Raw genomic sequence first — 26,071 nt, forward strand, 5'->3', positions numbered from 1 at the left:
GGAAGGAATGTCTTCGCTCCTGCACAGTTGGAGATGTTGTCAAAAATATACAATCAAAACATTAAATGAGTTTACAATTATGTGTTTATGCAAAGGAATATTCCAAACTGACATTTGTTTTGATGCTTAGATAATTCTTAGTGCAGTGATTCTGAATACAATGTTAAGATGTGTGGTCCAACAAATCCCCGTGGCTATGGAATGCTGATTACCAATGGAACCTAAATGTGAATCAGCCAGAAAAGCAGAATATAATCTACCCAGTACAACTTTCATTCATGTTGCTGTAATCCAAGATATGAAATGGCACTCTTACGTGCACGATATACAGCACCACCAAAAATAATTGTCGATTGTAACAAAAAGGGATCAAAACAGAAGTCAACCAGTTATATCTAAATACACATGCAGTTAGCATGAACTTCATGTGCTGACTCAAATGCATGCTTTTCATGCTAAAGTTCTGTCCTGGTACAAGTGACTGAGGGGAATAAAAAGGTGAAATGAAGTATTCTCATTGCTTTCTTATCGACGCATGAATAAGTGAACAGTGCTGAAATTGAACTTTTTTGGACAGGCATAGGTGTAGGCTTTCTGAAAATATGAGATGGCAGATTATTGGTATGCATGAAGCTGGGTCGTCCTGTCACAGGATTGGGTCTAGATTGAATATCAATCACACTTTCATTAGTCGCCTTGCAAGGAAACATGCAGCCACTGGTTACGTCAAGGATCGTCCACAATCAGGAAGCCTGAGAAAGACCACTCCCAGTGATGACCATGCCCTAGCTCGCTTAGTGAGACGCAAGCCCATGACCAATGCCAAAGATCTAAGAGAACAATGGAGAGTGGGTGTTTGTCTCTCAACGAGCACCATCCGAGGGAGGCTCAGGTCCACTGGACTCTGTGCATGTTGTCCAATCAGACGTCCCTTTATCACTGATAGACATAAGGTTCAACGTTTGGCGTGGTGTAATCAACAGCAAAACCACATTCTGAGGACATGGTGCAGGATCCATTGGTCTGATGAAAGCCGTTTTCTTCTTCGTGTTACTGATGGCTGTTGGCAAGTTTGGAGAAGCAGTAATGAGGCTTATCAACAGGGGATGATCCATACAGCTGAACCCTTTGATGGTGGCTCTGTCATGGTGTGGATTGTGTGTCTCCTACGACTGTAACCTGAATCTTATCACCATTCAAAGGACACTTTAGTAGACCTAAATAAACCTGGCCATGATGAGCTTGTTCAAAGTTCACATGGGTTACATCCAGAAAGTGGATCTCACTGACCCTTGCCGCAGTGGCCAACGCCAAAAGGAAAACTGTCTTCTTCGAAAGATTCTCAAATGAAGATTCTCCAAAGGTTCATAAGGAGGGCCACGGAGACACAGGGACTTGTATCGCTTAGAAACAGCGCTTGAAAGACATATATGTGTATAGACCCTACCCTAGTACTATATAAAAGGAAAGGGATGTAATGAAGAAACCACCCCCTGTTCGATCAAAGTTACATGTCACCGCGTAAAATATTTTTAAGACAACGTCGAGGCCAACGGATCGAACGCCAGATATTTTCCCTACAAAATGAGCATAAACGGTCACAATCGGATCATTATTTCAAAAGTTATACGCCACGAATTATTGAAAACAGCTACCTCCGCAATTTCACGCCAAAATCATGGATCACCAAATATGGCGAAAACTCACCTTTTAAATCAGTTTCTTAATTCCAGACACGTTGACAGCACCAGCACTGGGCTGGATTCGATCGGCTGCGGCATTCCGTGGGTCGGAAAACGCATTGCAACATCTACATGTCATTTTCTCAACAGTAAGCAAACATTTTCACCAAAATCGCTGGCAAACCTACTTACTTGTGAGGCCATAAGTGACCTTCACATTCAATGAACTGAGCAGATCCGCGCACACAGACTCAGGCCATTCGTTTGGCCACTGCCACTGTATATTTTATTTCCCACCAAATGGATGGCCCGAGTCTGTGTGCGCGGATCTGCTCAGTTCATTGAATGTCAAGGTCACTTATGGCCGACAAGTAAGTAGGTTTGCCAGCGGTGGTTTCTTCGTTACATCCCTTTCCTTTTATATAGTACTAGGGTAGGGTCTATACACATATATGTCTTTCAAGCGCTGTTTCTAAGCGATACAAGTCCCTGTGCACGGAGATGGTCTAAAACAACATTCAAATCCCAAACAAGAGGACGAAACTTCACCTTTTGATCCTCCAGCTTAAATGCCTTCAACATGGTGAGGAGTTCCAGCACCTTGGACACCTGCCGGTCACACGTGACTGCTAAGATGAAATTAAGAGCAGATAAGTACGTCACAATGGTACTGCCTAGAAGAACTTCTCAAATAGACTAAAAATTCCGCAAGAAACTGAGGAGATACTGTTAAAGGATTCTGATTCTGTTAGGACTTGTTATCATAAAGAGATCTAGTAAATATCCGGTGTGCCAGAGCAATAACCTTTGCCACCCGAGTAGAGTACCCCTTAGCTCTCAAGCTTTCTGCTGATGGTTCAAACGGTATAAGAAACCTCGCCGGATCTTGATGCGCAAGATGACTGTGCGGATGACGTAGTAGCTGCGGCCAATCTGGTAGCAGTAGCTGTTCCCCGTCGGCGAGACAGCGCAAGTTGGGGAACCACATTCTGGCCGGCCACCAGGGCACGATCAAAAGCAGATGAATCTGGCGGGTCTGTTTGATCTTGGCCACCACCGCTGGTAGAAGAACTGGTAGAGGGAACGCCCAGCCCCTCCCATGACATGGACATGGCGTCGATCGCCCAGGCCTGTGGATCCGGTACAGGAGACATGTACAAGGGAAGCTGACTGTTGAGACTTGTCAGAGCAGACAAAAAGCCTCCGGGTGCAGCATCCACTCTGTTGGCGATGGTCTGCCTGGTCTAGAGAGGGCGTCTGCCAGTACATACCTGCAACTTGGAATGTGGTGAACTTGAACTCGAATGTTGCCATCGTCAAGAATGTTGGCCAGCTGGGATCTTGTGGTGCCTTGATCCCAAATCACCCTGACGACCATGAAGTTTTCGGACGCTATGAGAAGGCAAAATCGACATCCAATGCTGAACAGCGACAATCACCATTTGAAACTCCAGACTGTTGACATGCCACCTGCGTTCGGTGTCAGACCACAGCCCAAAGACCGTCTGACCGTTGAGGTGAGCACCCCAACCTTAAAGGGAGGCATCAACAAAAAGTTCAAGGTCATGTTTCAAGTCTGTCGAGGAGCAACGACGCAAACGTTCGACTCTTGAGTCCACCATTGAAGATACAAGTGAAGATGGTCCGGTAGAGGTAACCTAAAACGTAGATTGTCGGTCTGTATGTGAGAGAGGAGAAAGCATCAGACGACCTCTTAGCATCACTCCCTGAGGGTCACTGGCTGAGAAAGTCCACGAACGGTGAAAGTCACTATCTTTTCCCATCGGGCCGGTGGGATTCGGACAAGGTTGGAGTGTGTTATGAACAAGCCTCCGATGAAGGTCAACTCCTGGGATGGTTCCAGATGTGATTTATTGCAGTTGACAATCCACCCCAGTTGCTTGAGGAGACGAATGGCAAATGCCAACTGTTTGCGTAGCCATTGAGGATCAAGATGATTGAGGAGACAGTTGACTATGTATGGGTCGAAATCCACATTCCGGAGATGGAGAAACCAGGCAATGAATAGCCTTGGGGCCATAGAAATGCCAAACCGGAGTACCTTCCATTGGTAGTGACGGTTGTTGAATACAAAGCGTAGGAACTTCCTGTGCAGCCAGAAAACTGGAACATGTAGATAGGCGTCCTGCAGGTCTAAACTGGCTAACCAAGACCTGGGGCAGAGCTTGGCCGAGTTGTCCCAAGACCATGTGGGTCCTGAAGGTACAACCTGTTGAATGTTGCGATGTTGTGAATCATTCTCATTTTCCCAGAATCCATCTTGGGCACGAGGAAGATGGATGAGTAGAACCCCTTGGGGTCTCGCACTGTCTCTAGAGCATTCTTGTCTAATAGGGTCTGAATGCTGTCGGCTAAAAGCACACTTTGGGCTGGACAGTATACACGTGACTGGGGCGTTGTTGTCAGAGGTGGCGACATGGCAATGAGGAGCTTGCAACCGGTCCAAAGTATGTTGGTAAGGGCCACGAAAAGCAGATCCCAGAGCTTCGAAAGTTGAAAGCGACACTTCCGTGTTAGTTAACTCTGCATGCTGTCTATATACCTCAGTGATCATGTCGTCGAAGAGATAACATGATGAGAAAGGCACCCTAAATAGCTTGTGTTCAAATTCTTCCTGCCAAGTATAGGGGTCGATGAAGTCTGAAAGCCGAAATGCCGTAGTCATAGCTAGCGCCACTCTCAGATGTGCCAAGAAGTCGTGTAATACTTTCCCCTGCCACTGGAATAGTGTCGAGAGATGATCCACCTTAGAGGCGTTGCCTTCAGTGAGGTCCCAGGCGGCTGCCAACATAGCCTAAGCTAAAGCTGAGATGGGTTTAAGCATACAATTTAACTCCTAGTCAATGGCCAGCATCTTGGAGTTCTGGACTGTGTAAGAATTCTGTGGAGAACTAGCCAGGCATTTAAGTGATTTATCATGAGCTGCCCCATTATCGGCGAAATCCAAGCTGTGAATCTTATAGCTGCCCTTCTTAGACTTTGCAGCCTTGATTGTGGAAGAGAGAGATAACCTGGCAAAGTCCGCATCAAGAGAAGCAATCGCGTCTGCCACCATTGGATGCTGAGGTCAAAAATTAACAGCTTTCTGATCATCTGTCCTCAGGTTGTAATCAGGTGGGAAGAGCCTTTCCTCCATGTCGTCCCATGATACTGTATGACTGACATCGATGGCCAGCAGCAGAAGTCGACATTCCAGGCTCCACACCAGAACCAAGACGAGCGTCAGGGGAGCGTGAATTGAGACGCCGCAGCAAACGGCAAGATGGTGGTGTCTGGGAGCAAGAACAGCATACGCAGTTGGAGTAAGCTGGCGATCTATCCTTATCCAACGATCGACGAAGCAAAAAACGATTTGGATTTGGATCTGGATCGTGAACGATGGCAACGACAGCGACGAGTGCTCCTGAAGCGATGACAGAACTTGGGAGTAGTGGAGTGACACCGTCTATCATGCCAACACGCCTAGCCCGCTCTTCCAATAGTTGTTGTTGTAACATCTCTTCCCTAGAGAGTGCAGCTGTAGGCGTACGCTTGGGAATTCTGTAAGACCCCATAGGTGCCGGTATAGGTGTAGGCACTGACAAAGGAGCTGTGGATGGAGGTGCCAATGGCGCTGGCGTCGGAATAGGCGTAGGCATTGCGGCTGTAGAATATATAGTGTCAAAGGGCACAGCCACAGGTGACTGCCGGCGTCGGTGTCGAAAGAGTAGATGACAAAGTATAGAGCGACGCCGGTGATGGCGCTGGATCAGCGCTCAGTCGCAAAAGAGTTCTCAAAAGCTTCTGCATTTCAGGGTGAGAGAGAGCATCCAGGTGGGAGAGACTGACGAAAGAATCCAAGAAGCCCTGTGGTAAAGGCGTCGGCTCCGTAGTAGATAGAGGAAGATGAGTGGTTGTCCAGCATCCAAGCGAGCGATGACCGTGATCCCAGAGATGAAGCAGGGGAAGACATTTTCGTTTTCCTCTAAGTGAATCGCTTCCTTTTTGCTGACAGATAGGCCTTGAATTCCTGAATATGGAGAGATGAGCCATGATGGCATCGATCATCAAAAGTACGATTAACAGTAGCACAGTCCGGACACCAGGGGTGGGGATCCTTTGTGTGGACTTCTGCACCTTGCAGAGTGTGCAAAACTGCTGGGTCATAACAAAGCTGCAACACGCAGAGAAACAAACATATAACTTATATGAAAAAGCACCATAAGGGAATTTGGTTTACACACAAAAAAAAAACCCTACAGCAGAAAAATGGAGTAACACCTCTGCACAAAAAATGAGCACGCCTCAGTGATGAGAGAAGAAAAGAGTACACAACCAAAATGGCTGCCCCCACTGAATTACGCAGAGCACAAAAAAATAGCGACAAATGGATAATTAAGCAAAGTTATGTGCACAACAACACACATAGGAAAAGAAGACGGACTGGGCTCCAACATTACCAGCACGTGCAATGAAAGATGGACAAACAACATGGAAACTAGGAGATATCGCCATGAGTCGAAAAACACAAGATAGCCAGCTACAACTTTAATACAAAGCAAGCAGCAAAATAGTGTAATCAAACAAAAATCACGTCTGACAGGTAAGACGCTTGAAGTAAAAGTGAAGTTTGGATTCTTCGCAAATGCGTGGTTAGGGAGATCAACAGTTGTCGATACATGAGGTAGCCATTTGGTAGAATGGCGTATCAACAACAGTCTGATCTCTTTTAAGCGATGCCTGAGGTAATATGCATAAGCCCTATGGTAAGGTAAGTTAAAAATTGAGCATTTATGGGACCATCTGGGGTGTCAAGTTCAAGTAAGGGATCCATCTGTTCAAAATCTACAGGAATTAGCCCAGGCTCTTCATGAGGAATGGCAGAGGATTCCAATGATGCGCATTCAGCGTTTGATTTCCAGCATGAGGAGGAGGCTTGCAGCAGTTATCCGTGCAAGGGGAGGATAAACCAAATACTGATGTCACCATTACTGTTGGCTTAGGATTGAACAGTTAACGTTTCTTGAGAACTTTGTATGCGTTGGACCACAGACATTGTCTGTGTGACCATTGTTTTAGACATGATTATTGATAATGTTTTTAGTGCCCCCATATGACCGTCAGTAAATAATATTACAGCTGAAAGTAGCAGCAGTGTTGGTAGTTGATGGATTGACACTTTAGATGGTTCAGTTAACGAAATTATAACCATGTGTTTGGTTTCCATATCATAAATGACCAGTGTGTTGTGTTAAACACAATCTTATGGCATGAAAATGGGTGGTGCTTAAGTAATGATCATGTGTATATTTATACATTTCTGTTCACTGTAATTCTTAAGTGGAATTATTCACAAGTACAGTGACAGACATTCTGGCAGATGTGCTTCACACAATCAGTTGTTCATTTTGTTATTCAATCTGACAAGACATAAAAAATTGTAAATGGTAGTACAGTGTGCAGGCTGAAATTGAGATTGGTATATCATGAAACACATTGTTTTCATTAATTTTTCCAATGTGTACCATATAGAAGGAAATATTGTTGAACTTTCAATTATTCAGAAATGTCAGGTCAAATGTCAGGTTATTGTTCCTGTTGTATAACTGGTAAAAATGAAGTCATTTAGTTCCCTACAGAAGGTGACATGTTTGCTTTGTGCAGCTTCCAGGAGATGTTGACGAGTATCCGAAGTTAAAAGTAGGTGAGTTTGGATTTTAAGTCACAGTGGCTGTGTTTCAGCAAAATTAACAATGTCAAAAGATTACATTTAATAAACAAATTTATGCCATACAAAGAAATTGTTTGCAAAGGACATTGAAATCACTTGATCATAAAAGAATATTGCTACATTGAGTGAGTACTTTTTTACGCTGCTTTCTGCAATAAATTCCAGCAATATTAATATTAAGGGACACCAGATATGGGCTTCACACACTGGACCCTTGTGGGGAATTGAACCCAAAATACAAACTGGGTATAGATTACCTGCTATTGATGGAGGAAAAATAGGAATTTTTAAAGGAAAAATACAATTTGGCTATAGATTAACATTCACAAAGTTTATGAGTTTCGAACCAGTAAATCACAATACAGCATTAAATAAGAAAAAGATAATATTGTCATCACAAAATTAACATTTGCCAGCATTTTCAACCTTTACCTTTAACACCCACAACTGTTTTGTTTTGTATCTTGATTTCAGGTTGGATTCAAGTGACACAAACAAAATGTTTCAATAACTCTTTTGAAAACAAATATACAGAACCAAAGTTTCTATTGCAGGGATGGCAACAGCAAAATCGGTTTTCAGGTGAAAACATATTACTGTGTCATCGAATGGGGGTTCAGACAAATGACAAAAGTGATCAGTCAATGCAAAGCCAATGCAAAGCCATTCACACAAAGCTCTCCATAGTGAAAATGGAAGTGGTTTTGTGCAGTGTTGCAAATATTCAACTTGTCCCTGTTTCTGATGGCTGATAGAAGATATTTTCATGCTAAAGTTTGCCACACGTAACCATTGTGCTGGCACCAGTAAAAGCATAGACTTTGAAGCTAAGACTTTAAGATAAAGTATCCTGGCTTAATGGGTTTTCGTTCGGAGAACAATAAAATATTTCGTGAACGAAAAATATATAACATCTTTTAATATCGTTCAGCCTACCTTCAGACAAGATGAAGTTCATTTCATAAACTGTTATATTCCCATGCATATCACACATTTTCTATCGTCAAGCCGCCACTTTTATCAAAGCAATCTCATAGTTTTGCTGGACGTGACATCATATGTTTTTGATCCTTTCATTGGCTGAATAATCATGTTGAGATAGTATGACTTGCCCCTTGTATCAAACACTTACACTATACAGTCAAACATTTCAGATTGCAGAGATAATAAAGAACTTCCCTTTCTATTGTAACAGTTACAATACACCTGCGGGAGTAGATTTCCCAGGTCAATTATCGTGGTGATTACCATATGAGACGGAAAGTCATAGGATTCCCCGTCCAGCTACCCCTTGTCATCATTATCCAGAGCCTAATAATTACACTGCCGGTATCTGGCCTTTTTGCATTGATAGCCTTCACGGGGCAAAATAATTTGAATGACACTAGTGTCTGCTTGGAAATGAATTTTGCAATTCAATTCCGATTTTACGTGATCAACTTTGCCATTTTGGCGTGCCATGAAAATAAATAAATCTAGCAGCGTGGTCATATGACTAGTAACGTGATCTTGTAAGGTAGTATGTAAACCATACAGGCAAAACATGAATGGCATCTTTGGAGTAAAGATTTATGATATTTATGCATTTGAAGTAGTATAGGGAATGATAGTTCTGGCTCACTTTCAAGAAATGTCTCTACAAAGCCTTATTTAGTAAATAAGGCTTTGGTTGGGTCATTAGCTCTTGCTACTATTACCCCTACTACAAAAAAGTTGGCGGTAATTACTGTGCCTTGGTAGGAGGTAACACTGTGCCGTACGGTACGATCAATAATTCTTCTCTTACAAAACCCCTACCCGGCCCATCCCTCAAGTAGTATAAGTTAGGTTCGTCGGCTTTCATATCCACTTTATCTATGTTGTAAGTTTTGATTGACCATATAGGATCGGTGGCTCGCTTACGGCTATCGCCCTCGTGTTCCCCCGGCTGGTATAGATACCTCACTAGGGCCCTATCTGGTATCTGTTTCTCCTTCCCACGCAATGGAGCGGCCGACTCTGCAACTATTGATTTTAGTTTGATAGCGTCTGCCGGTTTCTTACCGGTGAGACGGGTGACTTCATGGTTGATTGCTGACACCACCTTGGGTAACCTCGTGACCCATTCAGTCGATCGTTTTCCAGGGGTGGTCATCTCCCTAGCATACTGATAGCCGAACAAGCGCTCAGCCAAAGTCCTATTAAATCTCTCAACTATGGCTTGGCTGCGATGGGCTCCGGCCGTGCCACGCCTGACCTTTGTATCGTGTTTGGCTAGCAGTTGTGACACGGCACCCATGAACTCCCGTCCGGGGTCAACTTGCAGCTCTGTTGGCCACGTCAGCGGGCTGCGTTTGTATATGCGTTCGAATCCTCTGGCTACCTGAGCCGAATCTTTCGTGGTCAAGGGTTCGGCTTCCTTGTAACGACTGGCTACGTCCACTACGGTTAAGGCATACTTGTACCTCTTGTCGTGGGGTAGGAACAGTAGGTCTGCATGGTGAACGCTATTAGGTATGTTAATACCGAACCTCCTTCTAGGCACGTAGCGTGGTGCCGGTAAATAGATCTGCCACAGGGCTTGTTTTTCAAGCCACGCTTTGGCTTCCTCCGGGGGTACTCGCGCTATTTTAGCTAGCTTATCTACTGCGCTAGCTCCTTTCCAGTACCCACGCGGGCTGTAGTAAATAGCCTCAAATTTTTTCATGTCCATACGCGTATGTGTTTATACCATCAATAGCTATCCAACGTTTCGTGTCCATAGGCGATAGGGACGTCTTGTTTATAGTCAGTCCGTATATCTTATGCCCATCACTTCTAAGTGTGTTCATTTTATGTCTAAAGGTACGGGTCTTGAACAGGGCTTCCTTGAATCTGGCGTGTTTGATGTGTTGTTTCACCACATACTTCTTAACCCCCTTAGCCTTCCGGATCTCACTATTGTCGGCTTTCAGTATGGAGTACATCTTAGGTCTCAAACCTATGTACTCGGCTATGGGCGTGCCAGCACACTCGTCCTTCATCTTACCTAGGACCTTTTTATTTACCGTGCTGTGTAGGGTATGGGTCTTAGGGTAGTCGCTGGTGTCGTATAAATCGAGGTGTTTTTTCATGTCCTCGTACACGTCCTCGGTTCGAATCTCCATCAGCAGGGAATCCGTGTCAGTGTACAGCACTTCACACCTGTCGCCGTACTGTTTCTTGAGCTCGTTGTAGTAAAAGTCGTACATCAGGTGTTTGGATAAATCGAGGATGCTCATCCCCACGTAAACAGGCCGGTTGAATTTTATGTGGCTTTTCTTCATGTGTATGGCAACCAGGTTGTCTGTAAATATTTTATTACGGTTGAATGCCGGACTGGCTATCAATTTCCTGAGCTTGTCTTCCTCACTAGATCTAACCAGCTTCACGGTTACGCGTTTCCTCAGGTTTTCCATAGTCTTACCAAACACCGAGTTATTCATGAGCTTGTAGAGATTTTTCTCAAAATCACTGGTGGCTTTTTTTCGTAGGTCTGTGTTCATTCTGATGTAGGGCTCCATCCATGGGCTCTGGTCGAACATGAGCACCCTGTGTATTTTGGTCAGCCTCATACCCAACGACAGGTACAGCTGTAGGTTGCGATAGTGAACGATGTACTTGGTCTTATTCATTAAGTTAGGCACGAGTTTTTCAACGTCTGTCACACGACCACCTGACAAGTTATGTTGGTACTCAGAAATCCAGTCTGTGTTAACCCTCATACGTTCGGGGGCCAGGGGGTAGCTGTTGTGCGATGTGTGTAATTCCTTGGGATACTCTAAGTCAACTTCGAGGATATACCCTTTGTTCGAATCTGGTGCGACCCCCATAACATCAACGTGGGGTACCCATTCGAATCCCCCTGTAGGTAGATACTGGCTCATGGCCCAGCCGTACAGGTTGTTTGCGTCGAGGTATAGAATGTGATTGGTTGGTTTGTTAGGATCGTAACCTTTCACGTATTGATTATTTGCTTTCGCGTATCGTTTGGATGCCATGGAAATCCCACCTCGCAAGCCTTTCTCAATGAATAGGTGCATGTCGTAATCTGTGAGCAATTCCAAATTAACTCCGGTCTTTTTAAGCAAGGCGTCCCACGACAGACCTGGGCTGGTGTAATACCATGCGGGGTCGAGTTTATACTGCTTTAAACATGTCTGCCGAAACGTTTCAAACACGTCGGCTAACAGCAGTACATCTGTCCTCAAGTACAGGTCGTGATAATCACCCAGGTTCTTACAACCCAGTTTATTCCATACGTTAGTCGCGTGCGAGTAATCATCTCGTGAGACGGACGCCTCATTCAGCTTGCTATAAAAGCAGTCAATAGGGGGTAGTCTGGTCTCGGTGAACTTGGCCCAACTATCCATGTACTCATAGGGGTACACACCCTTCCTCATAAGCAGGGGTCTAGTCTCGGCGTCTGTGTATCGATCGGTGATAGGGAAGGTATTGTTGGCCTTGACCAGACTGTCGAGTGACGACAGGAGGAACTGAAACGAGTCAATGAACCTAAGTCCGTTTAAGCTGAAGGAGATGTATCTCTCCATGTTGTTGGGGATGCACGTTATATTACCATCGATTTTCGCGATGGCCTGCATGATCAAGTGTGAGTCGTACCCTCTCAAGTTGTGAAAGACAACGGGGATGTTTATTGTCTTAGGGTTGATTTTAAGCTTGAGGTTGCACGCGTTGTGAGCGGCGCCTCTATACTTACCAGTTATGTGGCAGTGATCTCTCACCGAATCACCGTTAAGTGGTGAGTCGCACACGTGACAGTTAGTGCTACTAGCGTGAGCTAGCCTGTCGGCTCGGGTCATACGCATGGGAGCGATTCTATACAATGCATTCCTAATAATTTTTTCTTCCTCCTGCAAACACTTTAGAAACCTTTCAGCCGCGTCAGGGCCCCTATACACTACCGGAGCTTTCGTTTCCCCGTCACAACGGACGACAATGTATCCAAACGAACAGGCTTTATGCTCTTGTGTCTTGTGGGTGAAGCTACCACTGGGAGCCTCGCCGGCGGCAGCCACTAAGGCTTCGAAGTCGGCGTATATAATATAAGGTACAGACATTTGGTTCTTGTGGTTACTGAATTTTAGGATATTTTCACCTTCCTTAGGCATGTCGACTCGTATGGCCGTCTGCCCCACACCTTGGCAATCCTCCCGGTGGGATTCTAATAAATCAGCTCGACTGAAACCGTGTAGGCATCGTACACAAAAGTGTTTTTCCCCAACGTGTTTCGACTGGTCGTGCAACAACCGGCTGAGATGTTTTATCCACGTGTAGTGATACTTTTCACCTCGCTGGATCATGAATATATTGATAACTTGGCGATCCTTCACCGGGCTGACCCTGTGTACTATTGTTGTGTTACCTTCGTGCCCAAAGACATTTATAGCCAGATTATTCTGTTTTTCTACTTTAGTGATCTGGGATATTGGGGTGGGTTCATCTATACCATCCCAATTAAGCCTATCGTCTTGGGGATAGCTAGAAAGCCTATCTGAATTCTTGCCAGCTGGAAATAAGGCTGACCTGATAGCTAACCTCAGGCAATCGTTTCCTCTATTCTTAACGTTTACTATGGCATGTTTGTTCCTATAGTAGGGAGGCAAGGCTAGGTATGACCCGCCTCTGAACGGCACGTAGTTAGCTATGTCTAGATAGACATTATCGATTTTATCTACAGCCCACCCGGACCCTAAGTGTGTGTAGCGTTCTAGGTATTCTCGTATCTGCTGAAAACTTGTATCGATTGATGCGTCAATGGTCTCTGCATGTGTGACGACCTCTTGTTTACCTCGGAAGTAAGGCTGAACATACTCAGTGGCCCCTGTGGGGCCCCCAACCTGCTTATCGAGCGACATTTTCACTGTGATCTGAAACTTGATACTTCCTAGGTTATTTAGTTCCTGGTTGACCTTATCAGCTATCAGAACCTTGATATCTGTAATGTCTATGTTTCTATCAACGCGCATGCGCCAACCTCTCAAATAATTGCCTACGGCGTGCTCAGTGCGCACGAACTGTAGGTCAATAGCTCTATTCTGTCGTAATAATTCTACAAGCTGTGGTTTTCTCATACGGGAATACCCACCTAAACCCAAATCGTGTGCCTCGGCTTTCAGTTGTTTTACAGTGGGACGTGCTACGGGGGCATGTGATAACAATGCGGTTAACCCGGCTCTCCCCAAGTTTGAATAACCCGTGTGTCCAAGCTGTTTTGCTTGAGCTTTTAATTGTTTTACCGTAGGAGGGGCTTCTAAACCTAGTAATCTCAACAATGCTGACTTCCGCATTCGAGAATACCCGATGACACCTCTCTGTTTTGCGACCCGCTTGAGCTCGCTTACAGTAGACATCGTGTTTACACCTAAGAGAACCAATGTCTAATTGGTTCACAGTAAGGGGAGGTAACCCTTAAGTGGCTATCTTGAGCAGTCGCCTACGTTCTTTTATGTAGCCTTTTTTATTCTCGTAGATGAGTTGATGTCTGACTACGTTCGCTCCGTGAGCTTTACATAGACAGTAGTGCCCTTTAACCCCGATACCACACACAGAACACGTGTAGTTAGGACTTCCCATATGGAAACAACAGAACCCCTGATTCCTGCATTTCCTACCACAGGCCTCGGTCTTCCCCATAAGTATGTATTCACATCGGTATGGAGCGGGTCTCATGTTTACTTATATAGGTATTTTAATTTAATTGCTTCGCAACCAACGCAGTAGCTGCTATACCCAACACTATGAAGCCCAGTTCACGATTCATTTGTCCCTTGGATGGTGTGTAGTACTGAGCGAGTGTGGGTTTATTTAGCGGTTCCAATTGTTTACCAGTTAGTAGATAGTATTCTTTCATTGCTTCATCGACATCGTTGAATGTTTTAATGGCATGGTTTTCACGCTGGAGTTGTTCGTTAATAAAATCGATCCTCTGGAGGCGTTTTTTAGCGTACTCAGCCTGTGCCCTTTGTAATTTCTCAGTAGCGAGATCGTGCCGCTTCCTTTCTTCCTGTATTTCAGCCGCGTGATCATCTCGTAGTTTCGAGAAGAGGAAATTACTCCCGGAAAATGCCAGGGCATTCACTAACGCCCCACCGACCATCATAGCTATCGTGGCCATCCCTATATTTATTTCATTATATTATCAGGTATGATCCCTTGTTTTACTAGGATGTCTTTTGTGGCCATCGCCATACCAAGGTTCATTATGAGCATACCCATATCCTGCAGGTTGAAATCTAGCTTGATAGTTGGTTGTTTAAGCACCATTTTAGTCAACCTAGCGTACCCTACGGCTAGACTGGCGACCACTGTGGCGTGGTATGCGTCGTTGACGAACGTTTTCCCCTCAGACATTATGTATATGATATAAAATATTAAAATTATAACATGATATGCGGGTCTACCGTGGGGGTGGGGGGCTCACTGTTGGGTGGGGGCTCACTGTGGGAGGGTACCCCCACGTAAAACCACGAGATAGCCAAGGCAGCAGTTACACCTACAGCCAACAACAGTCGGGGGTTGGTCACTTTATGTTGGTTACACCACCGCTTTTTACCGGCAGCTACTCTCTTAGGATTCTTCTGCCTGGTCACTTCCCTCACCTCGGGAGGGGTTTCCCTCACTGGTTCCTGTGTCACTTCCGTCACCTCGGGAGCAGCATCCATCTATACTATTATTATTATTTTTTCTCTCAAATTGACAATGTTTTGCTGTGATAATCGCCGCCGTCACTGGAGCCAACAACATACCATATTTGTGGTACAGCCCGCAGCTGATAGAGCTCACGGCGTGTTCGATAAAAGGGTCTTTCTCGAGGTCCTCCCACAGGTAAAGTCGGCGCTCTGGTGGAATGGGAAGGAAGTGTGATACAATACCGGTGTATATCTGGGTCATAGCCGATCCTATTGTCTTTGTCATTTCTGCTCCGAGCCGGGACTCGTATCTAGCGTACAGCTTATCGATTTCTTCCGCTGACATTTTGTGAATTTTATCCGGAGTGTAGTCTCCAAAGTAATGTTTGGCTTTGCCGCCAACAGCCAACGCCACCAGTTTCTCTCGCTTGTCATCAGTGGGGGCTGCCGGCGGCGTTGGGGAGACCCCCAACTGTTCGAGCAATTCCTCACACTCCATCTTATAATACAACAAGTAAGATTTAGTTTTAACTATATAATACCCGATACAGACAAAACACAGAGAAATGAAGGTTAAGTTGCACACGACAAATACTTCAAATATCATAGCTATGCTTAGCTTTGCTTAGCTTTGCTTAGCTTTGCTTAGCATACTATATATGCTACTGGTTGGTCGGTCTTGAGCACGAGCTTAGCGTGTTTAGTTTCAGCGAGCTGTTTCTTCACCCGTTCCCGTTCTAATTTGCTCATCACATCGTTCTCTCTCAAACACTCCTCGAACGAATCCCTGTCCTTGCAGTGAAATAAGGCCACCCATCGCGTCTGCTCCCTGAGGTCTTTCAACACCGAGTTGAACTTCTGCGTTAGCACCCAGACGCTGTGATTTGCATGCCGGCCGGAGAAGGCCAGGTACGATAGCATGTCTCTCTTTTTTGTTATCTCGCGATTAGCGCTGCAGTCGTCCAGTATGAACAGCGTCGGTTCCCCTTTAAATTTCTCGTGAAGAGCTTTCAACCAGTCCTGCAGGCGTGTTCCAGGGTCGATTTTGTGTACGTCCGGGTCCGTCATCACCCAAGGTCGCGCGTACGTTTTATTCATGCTCAGAGTAGGGCACATGATAACGATGTTATCAAACACATCCTTGTAGTAACCCTCCAACATATCCAACACGAAAACGGTCTTCCCACAGCCAGTCTGCCCGCACACTATGGCGCAGTGTGGGTCAGTGGGCAGTGGGGGGTACCCCCCATCAGTAGATGGCTTGCACGAATCTCCCATTGTCTATATTAAGTTGCGCGTCCATAATAACGTACAGATATAATTTCAACTTACCAGCGGTTTGAGCCTTCTTAGTAATCTGGATGGTTATCCCTTCGCTGCCGTTATCTATACGGCGCCCGCTACCGTGCAGTTTATCATCATCCGTGGATCGCATGTCCAACCATAGTGCGTACTTGGTGGTCAGGTATTCACCGATCTGCACGGAGCCTAGGTCCAGGTCCTTTGTTATGTAGTCCCCAACTGGTAGCTTTTTTATCTCATCCCACTGCTGGTGTGGTCTCATACCATGACTGAACAGCTGGTTGGGCACGCCCTCGATGGTCACTTCCACCTTTTCAATCTCGGGGTTGAAAAACTTCTCGCTGTCCCTCCGGAATGGATCGTAATCCTCCACGGGGACGACCAGGATACCTTTCATCGATCGCGCAGGCACGTTCAGGTTGATATTCCACACAGTGTCGCTCTTATCTCGCACGACTGATCTATGCCTCAGTACGCGATCGTACAGGATAGCCATCTTCCCAGAGTACTGGCTTCGAACCTGCCTGGCCAGCTCAGGGCTAGTGACCATGTCGAACTCCAGAGAGATGTTGTCTATGGTATAACTAGCCTCATCACCGTTCGGCGTACGCACTACTTTGCTATAGTCGTTAAACGTGAGCTCGTATTCGAGCCTATCACCCAGCGCGGCCTGGTAAAACGGCGCGTGTCCCGTGAGTAACTCGAAGTCGAGCGGCACGCAGAATCGATTCCCATTGCTCGAGCGATGGCCTTTTCACCGTCCGATAGCTTGTCTTGCTGGTCTGTCGTGAAGACGTATCCTATGCGCGCCCGGGTTGATTTACTGATACCCTGGTACACATCATTGACTCGTTCTCTCTCGCTTTTCCAGAGATCCTTGTAGCAGTGAAACACGTCGCTGTCGTCGATGCTCAGCACCTCGTTACCGCTGATCTTGACGGTCGTTTTCTTGATGATAGCTCGACCCACGTTCCGCACTAGCTCGCGTTTGTCGTTGTCGGAGGTCAACGTGATATTGAACGCCAGTCGAACAGTGCCTGGTACAATGAGGTCATTCTCACCAAGGTTTGGAAATCTAACCAGCAGAGTTTGATTCTGGTCTATCTTGCTGGGATTATTGGTGATGGTCACCGACTGGCGCACGGCTCTGGCACCTAATGGCTCTCTCAATTTTCTGAAAGGATCTAATTTTCTGCCGTACATTGTTATATAAAAGAAATATATTTTTAATACTAATGGATGAAGACATAGATATGACGGAGATGCCGGGCGCTAGTGCCCAGGCATTCGATGATGAGCAGGAGACCTCATTTACTAGTTCACCATTGAACCAAGAACTCTTGGAAACAACGGTAAATGATTATTACGAAAGTTTAAGAAGAGATAAAAACTACGTTGAACCACAGGGTCGATACCATAAGAATTTTTTTATTGATACAAAGGGTGTTCTACGCCTTAAGTCTGACCCAGGGGTTGACCTATTTAACAAGAGCAATAAAAAACCACTGGCCTTGTCAACTCTAGCCAGCCGCCATGGTGTCGAATTTATCCGTAAAAATCTAAACATGAATGATTACGGTGGTGCAATACCTAAGGCCGTTAAAGAAGATCTGCAAGCTACCAGATCCCACCTCACCACTAGAGATGAAATGACACCACAGCGTGCTACAGAAGCCTCGGACAGCATAGAAAAACTGTTGAGCACCTACTGGGACAAACCGTTACCGGGGTTTGACTTTCCGGTAAGGGAACTGCGCGGCTTAGACGAAGCCGTGAAACGCGTGCGTGGAGAACTCGTGAACAACATGGGGAAACTGAACGAAATCGACGAGCACATCGCTAGGGAAAAAACCAAACTCAACGAAACTGAAAACGATGATATGAAGCGCCGTATCAATGAACGACTACGCGATTTAGAAGACGAGAGACGTACACGATTGGAATCCGCTTCCTCGAATCGTGAACAGCTTCGATCCCAGATCAGTCGTATTCGGGAAACAATCGATAGAATACTGAATGAGGATACAACTTTAGCCAACAGGATTCGGATATTGTTCCGGGAGCAAGGGATCACCATCGATAGCATTCTGACTGCATTGGGTTTCATTATATCAACCCTGGTGGTGTCACTGACAGGGGGAACCCCTGTGGGGCCTGCCGGCGGCGGGGGAACTCCCACAGGCGGCGGTGTTAAAGACTGGATAAAACAACTCGGGGAAGTCCTAGCTAAACTGGCTGGTAAAGCCGCCGAAGCCCTTCCCGGCATCCTGGGTAGCATCGTCTCGTGGTTGTTGGGCGCTCTGTCTAAAACTGCCATGTGGCTCAGTCAAAACCTGTGGGCAGCCATAGTCGCCGTGGCGGGTCTGGTGTACGTAGCGGCTAAGAAATCTTTAACCAAATAAGTCCCAAAGTTACCCCACCAACCACCAGGGCTGTTTTATTATCAATATGCTGCTGATAGGGGGGTGCCCCCACATGCATATGGGGGTGTGTGGGGGGCACATGAACTTTAGACTCCGGGGGCGGCGCAACTATACCCGTTTCACGTGGTGGGATGTGTGGGATATAGGTGGTGTTAATATCGGGGTTGATACCCAACTTTTGATCCTTCGTGGCTATGACTATTTTGTTGTTATAACCCACCACTTTTTTTACTCTCAGTTGCATATCACTCGGAGCCATGTACAACCCCACGCCGAACACGTAATTGACTTTCGATCTGGCGTATTCTAACACGTTTTGGTAGCGTTCGATGGCCCGCGGGAGATCAACTGGAGAATTGATAGCATCATCAACGTTGGCAACGAACTGTGTCTGAGTGTCGTAAGCAGTTCCCTTACCGAGGATGTTGGAACGCGTCATCGACTGCGCACCCAACAGCGCCCACACGTACGTTCGAATCGAGTCGTTCAACCTGGCTACCCCGGCACGAGTGAATCCTTTCGACGTGTCCAGCATGAACATTTTCCACCCGTCTGCGGTTGACTGCTCCACTTTCTGGACTGTGAAAGCAACACCACCTTTAAAGTTCATACGATCATCCCTCCATTCATTACTCAACAAAGCAAAGTCCTGGCGTAGTATATCTCGTTTCAGTAAATCATCACTGACTTCTTTCACTGATCGCGCGCCATCATAAGGAATACCCAACCCGTGGTTCGTCCCCGGCAAACGCCAATCCGTCTTCGGGTTTATTTCGAATTCATTGCAAATACGTTCGTAGGCCCGTCTATCGTACGGGTTGTTTGTTGCGCCCCACGCTTTGTCCTGTGGGAGGGGGGCGCTGATCTCTTTAAGGATACGTCTGACCTGGTAGTACACGTGGAACTTGAACACAGACTGACTCAGCGGTCCACGCCGAGTGTCGGCCAATGTCACACCACACCCCGTTGTAGCGCACCACACGGCAAAGTTGAATTGATTCTGCCAGAACTGCATAGGGTTGTTGAACCAAGCGTGGACTGCCTCAATGTTAGTCACCGAAAGCTTATACTTATCGAACACATCTAAAAGCTGGGCATTGAAATACAACTCAGGAGCAACCACGATCTTCATGGGGGAGAAATCTACATCCAGTTTAGGGTAAAACACACCAGGGGAATACATTTTAAAACTATTATATAATGAGCATATATACTCTAACATGTACATAACATGCGATCGATAACACGTCAGGTCAACTCGAAGTCGCACTCTGCGATATCACCTGCCTACCGCAATGGACTAACATCAACGCCAGCAACAATAAGCTGTTCGTCAGTGGAACTCGCAGTCAGATAACTGACGGCTACTACAGCGTGTGCTCTCTAAACGACGAGGTCTTCAAACCCCTGGGAGCCGAACTCAAGATGAACGACTCAAACGGTACAGTGGTGTTAATCAACAACGGAAGAACCTCATTGAGGCTCGGCCGACCATTAGCGAGGATACTCGGTATGTCTCCTGACGAGATAAAACCAACAACAACCGTCACAGGCACGAAGTTACCCGATCTAGTACCGTACCGAGAGCTGTACATTCATCTCGGTCAGGTGAGCACAACGTACAACATTCAAGGAGGTCACCCTTCCACTATACTGAGAGCAGTGCCGGTGAAAACTGAGAAATTCAACGACGGTAGAACCGAGTCGTTTTCACCACGGCAGTATAAGAGATTAACCCAGGGCAACATACCTGAGTTGACAATATCGGTGTTAGATATAAATCATAATCCTGTAAATATAGGATACCTCAGCTTAACGCTTCATGTAAAATGACCAGCGCACAAGGGCCCGGAGTGAAAAAATGCGTCAATATCGGGATCTCCGACCTTGGAGACACGCGCGGTTTCGACGCTTCCGGAGTAGATGGTAAATCGTACGCCTTGCAACTGAAAAACAACATTTACAAACGCGTTGAAATCCCCTCCGGTGGAACCCTAAGTGATATAGTAGATACCACAAGAGCAACAGTCAACACTAAGTACACCCTTGTCAACACCGGTGATAATAATTGGGTAATATACCCATCGTTCGGAGGTAAACTGTTCGACTTAGACGATGTTGAGAGCACTACCGTCGCCCGAAACAAGCCATATATGCTCGTCTTCACCGAAGATGACAAGTGGGTGTTGTTACCCGATAACAACTGGTTTATCAATATTAGACTCGTCTCCCCCTACGTGTTCACTGATAACAAAGACAACCACCTAAACAAAGTCGTGAACAATGGAACCCTGCTCGTGGCTTACGTCCCAACTCAGAGACGTAGCATAGTCGTCAGCCCAGTCAACACTATAGCAGCCCACATGCTATCGAGTAAACCAGCCATACAAAACGTGAAATTGCAGTTGGTGTCTGAATTCGAAGGTGTGGTCACTATACTAGAGGATCTACCGGCAAACTCAACACTGATCATCAAAGTCTACCTAGGGGAACCATCGGGGAATGATGTCGAGATCGTGAAGGGGATCAAACTCGGGTGGGTGAAACGACACCAGTATCAAGTTTGCAACGTTTACGTGCGGGTGGGTGTCGACTCCAAGACCAGTCTGCAGGGGGTCAACGTGATCGTGGAAAACAAGATATCACTAATCAATATCTTCCTGCCTGACAACATACACTTCATGGGTATGAAGTTAACCCCTGAATTATTATCAGAAAACCAGTTGGAAATTATATCGTAATAGTATAATAATGACCAGTCATCATCCCAACACTACGCTTAACGACCTGGGAGATACGGAGGGATTCGATCAGCCTGGTGAGGAAGATGAATTCTACATCCTGCACTTCAAAGACAACGTGTACAGACGGGTGTCGTTATCAGATTTAAAAGAGCCTAAATGGATGATCAACTTAACAATCACCTCACCTTATATCACATTAAAAGAAGAAAGGGGGGGGTACATCTCTAAGATTAGGAATAACGGTACCTTGCCCGGGGATTTCATTACGGAGAATAACGCAACAATCTCGATAGAGTCTTATGTTGGAGAAAAAAGTAGGTTAAGTTCTGACACAGAAAGTAAATTAACATTTAGCAGTAAGTTTTTTTTACCCAAGGGGCATCTTAATCAACTAGACTACCTCTACACAATCATCATAGAAGTCGTCTTTACGTATTTTAACCAGGAAAACTCCTCGAAAGGACGCCAAATTTTACCCGGGTTGACAATACACTGGTATAACGAACACGTAGGTCAATATTGCCGTATTGTTATACAACGGGATAACCGGGGGGGTCCTATAAACCGCTTAATAAGCCTCCCTGGGGTTTTTATTACAACAGAAAAGTCTATTGGCTTCACACCTATTATCCTTAATTATGATCTATCCCTTGTAGGCTTCAAATTCATTCGTGAAATATTAACTGAAACCCAATTAAAATATTTTTCAAAATATATATTATAGATGGGTCTGTACCCAGTCGTAGAGGAAGTAGCGAAGACGCTGGAAACCGTAGATGGGTTCCGCTTGAGGCAGTTATGTGATGTGAAACGTCAACTAGAACAAGACCGTGACACGCGGAAAGCACTATGTAAAAAATACAATAGAGCTTTCAATATCGTGGACGGGGCTGACACTACCCTTATGGCAACCAGCATGGGACTAGGGGCGGCAGGCGTTGGGTTGTTAGCTACCATCGTGGCCGCACCTATAGTGCTAGGTATTGAAATAACGGCTGGGGTGACAGGGTTGGTAGGGTTGGCGCTTAAGTTAGTATCACGCAGACTTAATCGTAAGGCATTGAAACACGACGAGATCAGGGTTCTGGCCGAAGCAAAGCTGAACACAGTGAGTGAGCGAATTTCCACAGCACTCTCTGACAGTAAGATCTCAGAAGAGGAGTTTCGTTCAATCCTATCTGAACTCAAAAAATATAACGGAATGAAACAAGATATTCGGTCCAAGTCTCGTAAGTCTGCTATCAGCGAGGACGAGAAAAAAAAGTACATAGAACAGGGGATACAAAAAGCCCAGCAAGCCTTTATTACGAATACCAAAGTGATCATAGGCGGTTCACATTAAACTGTTTCATCGATATAAACGTCATAGGGGAACACGAGGGCGATAGCCGTAAGCGAGCCACCGATCCTATATGGTCAGTCAAAACTTACAACATAGATAAAGTGGATATGAAAGCCGACGAACCTAACTTGTACTACTTGAGGGATGGGCCGGGTAGGGGGTTTGTAAGAGAAGAATTATTGATCGTACCGTACGGCACAGTATTACCTCCTACCAAGGCACAGTAATTACCGCCAACTTTTTTGTAGTAGGGGTAATAGTAGCAAGAGCTAATGACCCAAGAGACATTTCTTGAAAGTGAGCCAGAACTATCATTCCCTATACTACTTTTGATTATGAGGTAGATATTGCATTAATGATTCCCTATTCAAAATCAATCTTTCGCTGATTATTTTAACTGTTGTTGACGGATGAAACTTTGATTCATAGTATATTTATGTCCCACCAAAAGCGGGGGATCGTGTTGTTGACATGCAGGATGCTTCTCATGGATTTTCCTGCATTATCACGCTATAAATGGGAATCATAATGGCCAATTGTAAACATATGACGATCGGAAATGTATGACGTCACGATACTTAAAAGTCATCATATCATTTCTAGTTTGAATTTACTCATCAAAAGGCCTGTTGTGTGACTTAGAGTCCAGAACCATCTGACAACTGATGACGTTTTCATTTCAAAATATCTGATATCCTACCTTGGAGGCGACGACTGAAAACCTCTACAATTCTGAAAAAGAAAAAGGACATTTGCAGAACTGGCAACTTTTGCATGACATTAGTCTTCATCAGCAATGAAACTAGCTGTCAATCTTCATTATTCAAATTTCATCTTCAAAATCAAATACAATAAACCCTGCTGACGTGGGTTTCATACTATTGAAACACACACAACAAACAAGGCTGGAAGACACTAACTGCATTAGTCTTCATCAGCAATGAAACTAGCTGTCAATCTTCATTATTCAAATTTCATCTTCAAAATCAAATACAATAAACCCTGCTGACGTGGGTTTCATACTATTGAAACACACACAACAAACAAGGCTGGAAGACACTAACTGCTGAAACACACACAACACTAACTGCTGAAACACACACAACACTAACTGCTGAAACACACACAACTCACACTGCTGGAAGACACACATTGCTTCGCCTCATGTCATACTCCGCCTCATGTCATACTTCAGCGAATAAATACTGGCAACCACAAATAATGACTTAGCTGGGCATAAAGACATTTCCTCAAACTTCAATATATTCCCTAATTTGACAATTTATAGCTTGAAATATTTTGAAATAGAAAGAGATGTACTTATTGTGACAAATTAACATTTTCAAACATCAGACAAAATTTACGTCTGTTTTCTAAAACGTCTGACTGCCTATTCCTATAACAGCCACAGAACAATACACAAAAGTTTACTTGCCATTTTGGGAGCTAAAATGATATTTATGAAATTCAGACAGGCTGTAGAAAAAGAAGCGTTACAGGTACTCGCAGAAGCATCTCACAACTTTGGAATTAAAACAGGTACAAGAAAAGAGAAAGAACTCCATATTTATTGTACTTTTGTCCTTCTTTCATGATGATTTTCAAGTTAACCCATCAGTCTAAGGGATAGTATGGACCCTTCCAACAAGTTAGTCCTTATATGAGCAAAACACAAAACATTCTGATGAAGAAGTGTGGTGTAGGTGATAATTTCTGGCCAACCCAACTGACACACAAACTCTTATTGATTCTCCCATATGGCCTGTGTATAGCCATTAGCAGTTGCAGAGTCAGGAAATGAAAGAATTCCTGCTCAAACCTGTTACTTGTATGTAAGGCATGGATTGGCTATATATGGCAATGGCGGAAATATGGCCACAGACTAAGTGGAGAGTAGAGTTTTCTGAGTGAGAGTTGAAAGGATGGTGAATGTCACTTCCGCAAGAGCTAAGTTAAGAAGGATCACTTCATAAGGGCAATCAATATTACTGACTCAGAAATCATGAAAACCAATCTGCCTCAAATCAGAAGGCCACAGGTGTATCACTACGCACTATCCATGCATTTACAGTCCAATAACTTTAGTTTGGGGATATACATGCCTACCGTACCACAAACCTGTTTCTTGCCACAAATCAGCGTAGTGAGACAACTGAAGGTATTCATGATCAGATAATGTCTTGCCAAATTGGCCAGATGCAGTACAATTTCAAGCATCATGCTTCTTGTCCAGTGAAAAGGTGGTAAATAGAATTGTATGCAGTATCCATCAAATGACACAAAGACTTCATGCCAATCATCTGCCTGATTGTATCTAGTTGCATGCATGGGTACACTATTAGTATGTTCAGGGGCTATTCACTATTGCACCGGCTCATTCTCACTCAACTGGAAAACTTTACAGGCGAGAGGTGAGCAGTCCCATCACTGTCATATCCCTTAAACCTAATGTCTGCAGACACCACCATGCTTTTCCACTCCAAATGAATGTACCAAATATAGATCTCCAGAACTGGTGCAAATTCATCAAATACCCAAGACTCAGACTCAATGACACAAGAAAAACAACAGCAACTGGCTAAAAAAATGATACAACCATGTTCCACAATAAACTTGGAGTTAGATGAAACAACATCAGATAGTGATATCTTCATTGAAAAAGTAAACCCTTGGCCTTTGGAAATCAGATTTTTCACTCTGCACAGGCTTACTCTTTCACACAAAACCTTGGAGCTGGTTTTGTTCCTTCACATAAGCAAAACTGTCCTTGAGCTTGACAATCACATTGTTGAACATAAATGGCTTTCTGCTACAGTCTAAGTAAACTTAGTCTCAGTGTATTTTGTTACACTCCACCACTGAATCTAACATAATCTAGTAGAAGGTCGCGTCAGGTAACCTTTGAACGACCAATGAACATCCAATCAAATGCGAGACAGTTAAATAGATTTAACCAATTAACCAGTTGTCTGAACTGCTGCTATTTAGGGATTGGAGGGACTTTCAAAATATTCAGGTCACTGACACAGATCTCTCCACAAACAAAAACCGCATATAACACAATTATTTGACCTGCAGTATATACAATTTGGGGTTTCCGTTGACATGGTTACCATTAGCTAATATTTGCGCAAGATGACATCCTTGAATATTGCCCCAAACACCATTTTCAATGACTGTTTACTCACCATTGTCATG

General features: G+C 44.8%; 1 protein-coding gene across 2 annotated transcripts in view; it reads right to left on the reverse strand.

The window, feature by feature from the left end:
• Nucleotides 1-26,071, reverse strand: part of LOC137293540 (GTP cyclohydrolase 1-like) — an 80,959-nt gene that overhangs the window by 22,593 nt on the left and 32,295 nt on the right. For both annotated transcript variants that reach the window (XM_067824156.1, XM_067824155.1), the window contains exon 4: nucleotides 23,574-23,605. In XM_067824156.1, the coding sequence (XP_067680257.1) occupies nucleotides 23,574-23,605 (32 nt within the window). The remainder of the gene's footprint in view (nucleotides 1-23,573; nucleotides 23,606-26,071) is intronic.

The sequence above is a fragment of the Haliotis asinina genome, chromosome 8 (assembly GCF_037392515.1).
Source record: "Haliotis asinina isolate JCU_RB_2024 chromosome 8, JCU_Hal_asi_v2, whole genome shotgun sequence".
Classification (NCBI taxonomy): Eukaryota; Metazoa; Mollusca; class Gastropoda; order Lepetellida; family Haliotidae; genus Haliotis; species Haliotis asinina.